Source organism: Saccostrea cucullata, unplaced genomic scaffold (assembly GCF_032062105.1).
Source record: "Saccostrea cucullata isolate Sc308-1 unplaced genomic scaffold, CSIRO_AGI_Scuc_v1 ctg69, whole genome shotgun sequence".
In the NCBI taxonomy this organism is placed as follows: domain Eukaryota; kingdom Metazoa; phylum Mollusca; class Bivalvia; order Ostreida; family Ostreidae; genus Saccostrea; species Saccostrea cuccullata.
The window spans coordinates 1-13,017 of NW_026939160.1; the positions used below are offsets into that span (position 1 = coordinate 1).

Sequence of the window (13,017 nt, forward strand, 5' to 3'; positions counted from 1 at the left end):
TAGACGGACAAGGCCGAGTCATGGTGCACTACCTACAACCAACACCAAATGCCATCATTAATGATCCAGATCCTATAGATATCCATAAGCTGGAACCAAGTGTTAAAGCAAAACCGATGATAGAGTCTATGAAAAGGTTTCAATTAAAATTCTTTATTTTTTTTAATGTGAACGTTCAGCAATAAGTACTAAATATTTATTAATATCAATGATAAAAAAAATTTAAAGTCTTAAGAGCAGTTTGGTTTTTTCTGGTATAACAAATGTGGATTATGTTATTTTTGAAAACACTCTAGTCAAAATTTCTCATAACTTGTTAAATAATGTTTGAACTAAAATCAAATCTTGATCACTTTTTATTGAGTTGAGGGACGTTATCTGTTTACTGTAGATCACTAAATTTTCGCGACACCTTATTTTCGCGAGATTGTCATTGACTCTTTGTGAGCGAGATATAATTTTCACGAATAGTTGTTATTCCCATATATAATCATAAGGAATACTTTTATACGCGAGAATTTAATTACGCGAAAATAAAGTTCTCGCGAATAAAAAGTGATTTACAGTATTTTATTTTCATTTTATCGTATGCAATAAAAATAAAATTGAATGGCTTTAAAGTGTTTTCAGCTGAATGAGAAAAAAAAAAGATCAGGATGATTTCGAAGTTTAAAAATATTCAACAAAGTTTGTCATGCAAAATAAAATATAAAATAAATAAAATGTGGAATTATAATTTTAAAACTGGTTCCTTTTTCTGCTTTCCTTTATTTGATATAAGTATTTAGGCTTTCACATTTACTAGAATATTTAACAATTTCATATAAAGGGGTGAAAGTGGCAATACAAGTTTCAGCTCTTTACGGACTATATCTAGAGGGATTCTGGAATACGAAGGGATAGAGGCCAGACTAGTGGACGCAGACTATAGCTGGACAAAGGTAATAAAATCAATAAACTTCAGCAAATTCAGAAAAATGCTTTTTAGTATTTTTGAAAGATTTTTCTGAAGAAGTTATTGAAAAAATATTTTTACAAGCATATAATTATTTCAATTTGCAATATACATTTAATTATCTGATCTTTCCTTGGTGTTCCAACGTAATTAAGATAAACAAAAAAAAGGTATTTGGATCTTTACAGGTTCCAGGTACAAACTTTTCGTTGTGTGTTGTCATTGGAAAAAATGATCAGCAATCTCGACTGAAGCCAGGACAACAAGCATTATCAAAGAGTGGCGTATTCTACTATCACAGACTAGACCTGAACGGCCAAAGCACACAGAAATGTAGACAGTATGAAAGATATGCCACTAAAGGTATTGCACACATTGGATAAATCATTTTCTAAACTAAAAGGAGGATAGGGGAGGATGGGTTGAGCTCTTTAATTTTGTCTGTTCTTGTGAAATCAATCATTTATTTCTAATTCTTTCTTGGGGAATTACTACTATTTTTTGCTCTTCCGATATACATTTCATTAAAAGGTGTGTGAAAGAAAATTTAAATCTTCTTTTTTCTGTTGAAAGAAAAGTCGATGGTAATGCTGTCTCCTCATACTTTTGATAAACCTTACGAATACCTGTATAAGACTGAAACACAAGCAACGGTTCTAGGGTACTCCAATTATTTGAACGGTATTCACAGCCAGCAAACTGAAAATGAGCTGAAATTGAAAGTATGTCACAATCATAAAAAGAGAGAAATATTAGTGATATTAAATTTCTGTTAGTGTCATTTATTTCCATAAATAATTTAAAATATAAGTATTTATTCCATTAAAAAATAAGAGAAATTGGTAAATTAGGAATGTCACAGAGATGGAGATTGGAATTGGCAACTAAAGGCAAATTATTTTTATGAAATAGGAAAATGTAAAGAGCAGCGTACAAGCTACTTATAAAGCAGAAGAATTTTGGACAAAAAACCCAGACCAGTCACAATTTGTGATATGGCGTTACTTAGGAACAAGAGATGGTCATGTGAGAGTATATCCTGCGGTGGAAATTAGGAAGGATTACGATCCTTTCATGAGGCCGTGGTAAGTCAAAAATGAGTATAACCCATGTGATATACATATATCCCAAATCTTCCTATTGTTTAGTGTAAAATTAAGGAAAGTGGAAGTTGAATAACTCCCCCGTGGTTCCTGATCCCATCTCTGATGTGATGAAATCAGAGGTCTATGTTTGCCATGCTCTGGATTTTTATTCTTTCAAAGGATGTATTTTTGCAAAAGATGGACTTTTGAGTTTGATAACTGTTCAGTATCTCCATTTATCATTTGAGAATGATGGTTATAGGTGGAGAAGAACATTGGCACAGAAAGGCAAATATGTAGTGATATCGCCCTACGTTGACAACTGGGGAGCTGGCATTGTGGTGACACAGTGCAAAGCCATTTACGAAGGAAGGTCAGATACTTTGGAATGTTCTTTCTCAAGACATAATGTAATCAGACGATAAATTTAAAATGAAAATCAAAGTCTTCGTCATTGTTTTATTAAAAATTTGTTTGTAAAATAACCACAGTATTATGATATTGAATTTGAAGGGCTGATGGTCAGCACTCTGTGGACAATATCGTTGATGTGGTTCAGTGCATTGATTATCCATACCCCTACTTCAGCAGGATGTTTTTGAATAATTACCCAGAATGCACAAATCCTGAATACAGGTTTGTCTTTAGAATATTTTAAGTAACTGATTAAAATATGAAAAGTGAAAAAAACAAACAAAAAACGATTGGTTGATTTAGTGACTTAGCTTCGTTGAAAGCGTGTTCAATTTTATTTTTATTTCCCCTCAAATACTCGTATTAAATATTAGAGAAAGGTTTATCAAAAATATGCCCGTAAAAGTTGAAAGTAACAACTTGATTAGTGATTTGTTAACATATTTAGTACATGTATTTATTTATACAGTTACTTTGGGTTATAGAAAATAGAAATTATACACAAAATATTTAATTATTAGCTGCATGGTGATCGACATAAGTGGTTTCCTTGTTATTTACCCAAGTTTCTCGTATGTTGTGGACGAACCTGATATTGAACGAAAGCATTTGGGAGTTAAGGTAAGAATGTTAACAGTTTTCAGTCTATTTGAATAATCAGTCAAAGAACGATCATGAAGACAGTAAACAGAACGTATCACTTTATAATGATTTTTAGTTCATTATATTTTTAAGTCACCTGACTTTACTCAGGTGACATATAACTATCTTTTTTCGTCTGTCGTCGTACTTTAACTTATAAACTTGTGAAATGCTTGGCTCTAGGGTTAGGGGTTCAGGTGCTAGGAAGGGGTGAGCAGACTTTAACAACTGAACACACCCGTCGAATCGTAAACCTTAACAATAACAGAGCTCGTGCCCTGTTTACAAAAACTGTGTACATTTCACGGGTGTGTTCAATTTTCTAAACTGTACACAACACCAAGCGCGGAATACCGTTACTTGTGAAGGGCTTTTGCTTTCTAACATTTCTACTCTATATATAATTATTTTTCTGGATCAAAGTTTTAATATTTGTCATTAATACACAACAAGATTGCCCTTTTCCTAAGTATTGAGAATAAAATTAAAATTTATGAAATTGCAAGGATGTGTCAATCAAACCCATCCAAAACTTTGAAGTTTCAATAACTTTTAGAAGAAATAAGATTTTTAATATATTTTCGTGTGAAATGCCATTACAATATATAAGTCGTGATATTATACAGAAAATAAAATATTAAAACTTCAAACCTGTGTCTATGCACCTTTAAAACAAAATACACTGTAATTAATGTTTACAATTAAGTATTTTTAAACAGTCAAGTATTTCATTCTACTTAGTTAGAATTTAATATTTTTTATGGAATATTTTCTCAGACTCGAAATAGCAAGAAAATTTGCCTAAAGCGGTTTGTCATGAGAGGAAATCATGCAAAAATAATTGAAAGTCCTACGCCACGGGGAATGTTTTTTCTTCACCTTTTAGAATAAGAATCCTAAAGGAGACCTAAAGAAAGTCCTGCCGGAAGGGTTTCTATTCCAAAGAATTTGATAATATCATTTAGGCTTTTAAAATATTTCTATGAAAAAATATTTTTCCTTTGGCAATTTTTATTTCATTGGGGAACAGTTTACATTTCATCTGTTAAAAGAGTTAATAATTTCCTTTTCATGACATGACAGTTTTAAGGGCACCGATTTGGTAATATAAAAAGTGTTAATCATTTAACTTTTTTATCTTTGTATCTTATTTTAAGGCTGCAATTTTTTTTACAGGAGAGAAAAATAATGGATGATCTGTTAAATAATAATATTATTGAGAGGGAGAGTTGTCTGGACATAGAAAATAAGCAACAATTATTCTCATATAGGGTAAGAATAATTACCATCGGATAATTCGACTACCCATGCAGGATTTTGTCATACTACTTATATCTACAGAATGCATGTATTGTTAAAATACAGAGTGTTTTATGTTTTTCATCATAATTTTCTTGTGTTTAAAAAGTGTCAATGTACTTTTTTTTTTTGAAGGTACAACTTTCGGATACAGATGACCCAGTTGACAAACTGTCAAAAACAGGATATAAAATTGCACCTGTCCTTAACAGCAACGTATATATCATCATTAAAAAGAATGATCTCATCAGTGGAACATGTTGTCAGGTTTATAAATGCATACATGTATATCTTTCAAAAGTGTTCAGCGAAAATTGCAAAAAAAATTTTAAAAGGATTTTCGAAATCATTTAACTCTATCAGTGTCAATATAAAATCTGCTCTATGTTGAAGGAATGAGAGTGCTTCGCGTTCACAGTGTTTTTCCTTAAATTTTGAGGGTTTTTTTTCTCTTTTTTATGATTTTGATTGATCCTAGAATGAAAGGAAATATGTTTAATTTGTGTTGGCATTGAAAACAAACAAGCACGGATTGAAATGGCATTTTAAAATAATGATTTAGTTTTTACTTATTTGATAATTGTTATAAAATCTATGGTCTTGTACCAACAAATGAAATATTAGGACCGTATTTTACTTATCAGAATTCGAAAACATCGCCGCTAGAATATACTTGTACCAATAGTGGATCAGATTGCTGCCTTTGCCATAAAATCGTGCCTTATGATACCTGCCAAGAAAAAACAACATCCGGGTAAGATTTCTTTCATGTTAAATATGCATTTTAGCTGTTTTAAAAAAAAAACGAAATTATTATGTTAAGAAAACTAAATTATTAAATAAAGAAAACGAAATAATCAAATAAGGGAAACGAAATTATTAAATTTAAAAAAAACGATTTTTTTTGTGAAAAGTATGTGAAGTTTGAGTCTAAAAATTCAACCTTTAAAAAAATTTTATAACGTGATGGAATGAGATGGCACAGCAACACACATCCTGTAAACAGCTATACTTTTGCTTGTTACTCTTTTGTGCACCATCTTTTAAGCTAGAATGTTTTATAATTATGATTTAAAGTATCATTTTTAGCTAATGAAGTTAGTTTCTTAGTTGTATTGGCTTGAATATCTAATACATATATATGACTAGTCATTTTTTCTCTCTCTCTCTCTCTCTCTCTCTCTCTCTCTCTCTCTCTTGTTTTTGTATTTCAGGTAAAACTATATTGTATGCTAATTAGTTTGTGTTTAAACAGCATTTATTTGATTAAATAACATTTTCACTCATCTAACTGTGTTTGTCTTACTTTATGTTGTATTAGGTTTAGCAAAAACTAGCTGAGAATTGTCAGCTTTGATACGAGTTGTATGTAGCAAATTTTGTGGAAATAAATAAAAGTTTTAAAAATATGTAAAATCCCGTCTATTGATTGGTTGTTATTTGTCACAGAGAGACATACCACGCTTGCAGTGCTAGATTACCAGATTCAAACGTCAAAGTTCCATCAGAATTGGACAAAATAAAAGAGCTAGGCTTGACACCTTGCTTTGATGCTGGCTGTAATGCTCGAGATGAGAAGTAAGTTGTTTTTTTTTCTCTAGTACTGATTAAGATTAAAATTTTTTTAAAGGAGACTATGAGAGATGTTAAATTATTTATTTCTACATGTAATGTTTTACGACCGTCTTGAAGCGAGCTGTAAAATGATAGACGTGTATTCCAAATTTGTTCAAATTCATATCAATGTTGATTTCATTGAAATATATTTTAGATATACTTGAAATTTGTTAGTGTTTGTCCAGTTCATATGATTTTTTCACACTGAACAAAGAACTTTCTAGGACATTAAACTTTTTTGTTAAAAAAAAAGAAAAAAAAAACTTTCATGACAACGTTGATTTAACTGAAATACTCTTTAGCTATACCTTGACATGGTTTGTCCTGTTCATATATATTTTCATCCCGAATCTCTTAGCTAGAGTAAAACTTTCTAGGACCATTTGACTTTTTTTAAGATGGAAAAAAATTGTTTTCTTGCCACATTTGAATGTTTGCTGATTCATTCTAAATTGATGGTAAACAAAGAAGAAAATGAGTGCCACGTTTACAAGCATTTTCCTTTGTAGCTACACTTCTCTGGAATTGATATTTGACAGACATAACGGTAATTTTCCCCCAAGGCTTGCGAAAAGAAAAGCGTTATAAAAATGTTTATTGCTCTATGAAATTGAGGGATTTGTAATTTTAGACGTCCGACTGAATTATCTAATCCATATAACTCTGCAACTACAATTGTTTGCTTTCATATAGCATTCACAATATCTATATTTTATAGAAATTGCTACCAAGTAGCAGGATGCAGCTGGTGTGTTCAAAACGAAAATGGTAGCCAGTTTTCTGAACATGAGAGATGCTGCAATATCATCGAGACTTGCCCATTTGGGAAAGTTAAGAGTAAAAAAAGTAAGGAGATTTTTTTTCTAGCGTATTTTGATTAAGACATTAAGGATTCAGTAAAAAAGAACATCCTTAGTTTTAAGTATATTTCAAACTAATACCTCCTAACCTGTACAGTGAACGTGTATAGAGCTCTGTCATAATAAAGGCTTAAGAAAGTTTACCTGTTCCTTGTTTAATATACAAAGGCTCAAATACAAATACTGCACTTTGGTGATTCCCTTTGTACAGCGTAACAGAATGAAATTATCACGTGCTACTTAGTTTCACATGTAAACTCCAAATATCTTTTGCTAATGTTAAATTTAATTTTTTTATACCTGCAACGTTATTTCCACTTATTATGAAAAATGACACAATTTTATAGCTTGTATTAATGTCTATACTCTATATACATAACCATAAAAAAAAATACGTTGAAGTACGATAAATATTGTATTATTTATTTGTATCGTAGTTTTTTTTTTATTGTCAAGTCATTCCTCTAGAAAACTATACCGATGACTTGTTTAGCGGCGTAAAAGTAAAAAAAATAAAGTGGTTTTCGTAAGAAATAGTAAGAGTGGACTCAAATATTCTGAGTCATTTTGGTCTCCTCTGAACGCATTGGGTTGCTTTTAGAACCTTTTAACAAAATTAGCGCTAGGTCTCTTGTCTGTATTCCCAGATGAGATACATACAGTATGATGCCTTATAACTTTTTTTTTCCAGAAACACAATGTCTTGCTTCATCAATCCCAATCAGTTCAGAACAGACAGATGAAATACCAATAATAGCCGGAAGTGCAGGAGGCGCAGCAGCTGTAATTATGATCATACTGATCATAATCATTGTGGTGGTCGTCTCCAAACGAAATAAAAAAGACGACAAGAAGGCAACATATCTTACGGTGGTTACTGATAATCCTGGCTTCAGCTCGGCTGGGGAAAATAGATCAGAAAGTGAGAGTTCAATTAACTACCTCAGAGGAGAGGACGAAGGTTCCCATCAAGGTAACCAGTATATTGGAATGCAGAGTTCTGACGATGGAAGTTGTACAGCACAATTAGGTGACAACCCGAAGAAACCAGGCGCCTTTTGAACACGCGTTTTGAAAAAAAGTTCTGCATACATATATGTTGTTTGTTTTATGATATGTTAAATTGTTTAATTTCATTTGACATATAATAATGTTATAGGGCAATGTTCGATCTATAGAAGTTACATTATTATTATGTTCTTACTAGTACTCATTGCTCAAATGCATTAAAGAAATTCTGATCGAAATGGACAAATTTTCAAAACTTTTCTAAAATAATTTGCTATTATATTTTATGTGTATGTATTATGTAAAAGAGATACGGTAGCTACCTTGTTTGGCTCCAGAAACTTTGAAAAACTACATTTTGATTTCAATTATTTTTCCATTGATTTCAAAGATCAATATACTGGTACTCGTTTTATGTTATGAATAGTTTTTTCCATTCTTTATATGAAAATGTCTTTTATTTCCTTTTTTTAAAACCAAGTTCTAATTTTGTGCCTTATGTCAAACACATTCAATTTCTTTTGTTATTCATAGCTAAAATTATATGGTTGAACTTCTGGCATCTGAAAAAATAATGAAACAGTGTCTGATTACGTTTGATTCATTAATTGCTTATTTGTTATACAAATGATGTCTTTCAAATATTTGTGACGTGATAAACAGTATTTTGAGCACGACTGAAATGGTTCTACGCTACCTCTAATCCAACATTTCATATCTTTATCTGCATAAGAACTTTATATTAGCTCGTTTATGATTGTGTATACGTAAATGTACTTGAAATTAATATATGCACATGTACTTATAACTTTTGTAAATATCATTAAATATCTTTTATGTTTTTCAAACAGGATTTTGAATGTGTAATCAAATGTATGTTTTTAATATCACAGCAAAGTAATTTGTGCATCACTCTGTCAGTTAAATGATTGAATATTACATTGTACTTTGAATTTTTATACCATAATGTGTTTGAATTATGTGTTTTTGGACCACCTAAGCCGAAGGTTCAAGTGAGCTTTTCTAATTGGAATTGGTCCTATGTCATTCGTCGTTGTCATAAAACTTTTGACATTTTCATCTTTTTGGGAACCACTTGTTTCAACCAAACTTGCCAGAAATAAACTTTAAAAGTTTAAAGGAGCATGAACACAGTTTCAGCTAAAATTTCAAAATTTATTTTTTTCGTTTTTACAAATATTCAACCAGGGCCTTTCTAATGATCATCAAAAATTTGAACTTCTGGTGTCGAGATACAAGACAGATTTAGAGCTCCAAACCTTTGTTATATAAACAAGGACCGTGTCATGTTTTTGTTTACATGAGTTAATATACTAATAAATGTTCGTTCAAAGTAGAATATTTCAATAAAAAAGTTAATTTTAAATTCGATTTGACAGTTTCTATTGATTTGCTGAATTTTATTTTGTTAACAAAAACAAGGCACGAGCCTTGTTTACTCTATAAAGAACTTTAAGTTCTGTATCTCGTTTGTTAAATTATAAATCAATTTATAAATGATGTTCAAATTTTTGCTAATCATTAGATGATGCCTTAGGTAGGAATTGTAAATATTAAAACTGGGTTTTAAAAATTCAGTTTAAAACTGTGTCCATGCCCCTTTAAGAAGGGATTCAGATGTGTTCAAATGAAGGACTGGGCCGTCTTTCACGAGAGATATAGAATTCGTGAAAATTCAATTATATATTTAACATCTTTTCTTCAAGAGTAACTGATCCAGGGATTAAAACTTTAAATTTGTTTAAAAGTTTAAGTTAAAACTTTAAATTTGTTTTAGAAAGCTTCACTTTCTAATGTGGTTTCAAATTTGTTCAAAAAATTGATCCCTGAGGGTATTAATAAACATCGGTAATCTAACGGTTGAACGATTTTCATACCATAACCGGAAGTCAAGTTTGAGTCTGTTGAACAGAAATCAAAAATTGCATGTTTAATAAAACATTTGGCGATATCATGGAGTTTTGAGGGTTTTTACTGTTCATCATAAGTAATGCAGCAATATTTCAAAAAATAAACTCTCCTTTCGATTCCCGGAACAACGCTAAGGCTTCTTAAAAATGGCTTAAGTAAAAAGATAAACATTTAACATTTTTATCAAATGTCTGATGTTCTGAAAAGTGAGTTTAGCCTTACTGTATTCATTTTTGAAAATCGTTGGAAAAAAAATCAAATATTTGTAGATTACTGCTTGTTGCGTTTCTTTTGCGTTTCAGTATATAATTACAAATAAACATCTATTCATATCTTAATTACGCTATCGTCATTTGAAAACAAGCAGACAGAATAATTGTGGTTAAGAAACGCATGAAGTAATGAATTATGATCATCATTTCCCTTTCATTCCTGTTGTTGTTTTAAGTGTCTTGACTAGATGGATTTTTATCTCTACCGATTAGTTTTATATATCTCCATCATTGGTTGTGGACTCTGCGCACCTCTTGATAATGTCCAAAATTCTAAATCTATATCCGTTGTCGTAGGTAAGATTTCTTTCTGGTAAACATCATTTTACCTATGTATTAATGTCTTCATTGTGATCTTTCATTTGTAACCCCGGTAATTATTCAAGTAAATAAAACAAAAATCATGTCTTCTCTAAGTTCACTCTTTAAATGCTCTTTTAAAGATTGCCTTAACTTACTTAATTATATAAATACATATGTAGTATACATTGTAATAATCGTAGAATGACTACTTTTTAAAAACGAAATTAGATGAGAAATCCAAGGACATCGCTGAGTTGAATGGCATTCTTTTCTTCAAGCGGAGACCAAAGAAACCGCAACCAATCAAAAGAGTAACGCCCCGCCCTAACGTAAAACCGACAGAGGCCCCTAAAACGACGACATCCACCCCTGATCCAACTACTACGCCTATACAACAGATACCTGGACCTGTGAAAAGAACATTCAAGTTTAAAACGACAATAACAAAAGTGTACCACGTACCACAAAAGGTCTTCGTGCGAGACTGGTATAGATTTATTAGGAATTTCAGTTGGTCGGATTTTCAACGACGTCAGAAAAATAACCGGTGTCCGTGGTGCCGTTGAGAGATTTTGGGGACATTTTGACTTTGAGTTTTATTGTTTAAATTTGTCCGTTAAATTGAAATATATTTTAAAAAGTGAAATGTCTCGTCAAGTTGTAATATAATTATGCAATTTGACATCAAGCAGTTATATTTTTTGTAAACATCTTAGTTTGAATCATAGACCTAAATTTAGGTCTGTGTTTGAATACAAGTTATGTAAATAACGTTGTTTCAGTCGTAATAGACAATGTGGTTACATAAATTAAAGATTTTGCATATTGTTACATTTTTCAATAAAATTAATCGAATGTAGGACAGAATCAGCTCTATTAAAATCAATTTGCTTCTTCTTATTTATTTTATTTTATTTTTGTTGTTGTTGTTGTCTGAAAACAAGAATCAAGATTTTCGCGGCTCAATAACAATCTCTTTGAGAGGATGGAATTTAATTAGAAGAATATATTTAAACTGTTGACATAAGTTTAACAGTAAGTGTCCTCATTCATAAATAATCTGCAGCCTAGCTGGACAAACAAGTTGGACATTCACACAATAATTTGATTTATAAAATCTAGTGTATATTTTGGACGCAAAAGTGTAACCCCCCCCCCCCTACATCCGCCAGAGAATACTCGGTAAATAAGAACTGCAATATGTATACATCTCCAGTAAAATATCATTTTCAAAAACTTGCCTATCAAAATGATTTTTAAGTTTGATGCACAGGCTACATGCAGTCCAATGCAGTGTTTTCAGACATTCGAATCCTAGTAAAATAAGCTTTATGTTACATATCTACACATTCTGTTTAAAATATCTTTCTCATGGTTGGTAATACAAAATAAAAAGGGGGATTTACGTGGTAGATGATGCATATCAAGTAATCATTTATAGTACACATTCCATCGAATTGATAAATTAATGTTAATTTCGAATAAGTTTTTCAGTAAAAATAGAGGATTTCTATTATATGTATTGGGTGGTCGGTGGTTTTACATGTTTTATAATGCATGTATGTGTAATATGATTCGAGTCTAATTTTAATCTTTACAATAAAAGTCTTGTCAAAAGAAGGGGAATATTTTTTCTTTTTCTGTGGTAAATGACCAAGTAAGTGAAATTTGGAACAATGAAATCTTCAATAGGATAGATTACAAATCTTATGGGAACAGGTAGGGGAAACCCTGTATTTTCTGGGGTATACATAATCTACAGACGGATATAATTGATGTTTTTCTGTCTCAGAGTACTACTGTTACATCTAGTAAAGTAAAGGATCAAATATATTTCACTAGATCATGAACCTTTCTTTAACTTTTACAACTAATGAATTTGGTAAAGATAACGAATAATGATCTTTAAAAAAAAAAGGCAAACGAAATGCCTATAGTGCGACAAAATAAAATTTCAAATATCAACATTTTTTAATGCGTCATCTAAAATTACCGAATACAATACTTTATATAAAACCTCTACAAAGTGCGAACTTATTATCAAAAGTTAAATTTATTATTATGAAATTAATGAATGCCATTATGAAATAGCATTCACACACGAATGAGGGCAAAATGATAATATTCTCACAAAATAGCACAATTTTTCGATATGGGTGAGTCTTTTCTTTATTTCTTAAATGTACATTTTTGGTTAACAATAAGAAATGGAGCAAAATCCAACTAAACCTTAAAAATACAATTGTATGACAAAACATATGAACTTTACTCCAAAATCATTTTTCACAAATTGAACATGATGTTTATATTTCTAAGAGTTATAAAGCCATTCTTTATACCTTTTTACCCATCTTCTATATAGAAAAAACATACACGTGTATATTTAGAAAATACACTTGTATGACAAAATATAAGAACTTTACTCTTCATTATTCACAAATTGAACATAATGTTTATAATTCTAAAAGTAAAGGCATTTTTTTATTGTTTACCCATCTTTTTTACAATACAAATCTGTAAACCCCTGGAATAATGAAATCTCAAAAAAAAGGTAATATTTTCTTAAAGCTTGACAAGTCAATTGAAATATACGATTGAGTACAAATGATTTGTTTAAATTATATCACGTT

General features: G+C 30.7%; 1 protein-coding gene and 1 long non-coding RNA gene across 2 annotated transcripts in view; both read left to right on the top strand.

Annotated features, from left to right (window-relative positions):
• The first annotated feature begins 6 nt into the window (after positions 1–6).
• LOC134252343 (uncharacterized) overlaps positions 7–13,017 on the top strand; it is a 54,958-nt gene continuing 41,947 nt past the window's right edge. The window contains exons 1-14 of the mRNA XM_062734787.1: positions 7–136; positions 830–941; positions 1,144–1,318; positions 1,529–1,677; positions 1,868–2,040; positions 2,303–2,413; positions 2,554–2,676; positions 2,976–3,075; positions 4,273–4,368; positions 4,531–4,662; positions 5,040–5,149; positions 5,845–5,973; positions 6,731–6,858; positions 7,564–7,932. Coding sequence (XP_062590771.1) covers positions 21–136; positions 830–941; positions 1,144–1,318; positions 1,529–1,677; positions 1,868–2,040; positions 2,303–2,413; positions 2,554–2,676; positions 2,976–3,075; positions 4,273–4,368; positions 4,531–4,662; positions 5,040–5,149; positions 5,845–5,973; positions 6,731–6,858; positions 7,564–7,932 — 2,023 coding nt within the window. The 5' untranslated portion in view covers positions 7–20. The remainder of the gene's footprint in view (positions 137–829; positions 942–1,143; positions 1,319–1,528; positions 1,678–1,867; positions 2,041–2,302; positions 2,414–2,553; positions 2,677–2,975; positions 3,076–4,272; positions 4,369–4,530; positions 4,663–5,039; positions 5,150–5,844; positions 5,974–6,730; positions 6,859–7,563; positions 7,933–13,017) is intronic.
• Positions 10,096–11,265, top strand: LOC134252382 (uncharacterized). The gene is made up of 2 exons (XR_009988959.1): positions 10,096–10,381; positions 10,616–11,265. It is a non-coding gene; the product is annotated as an uncharacterized LOC134252382 (long non-coding RNA).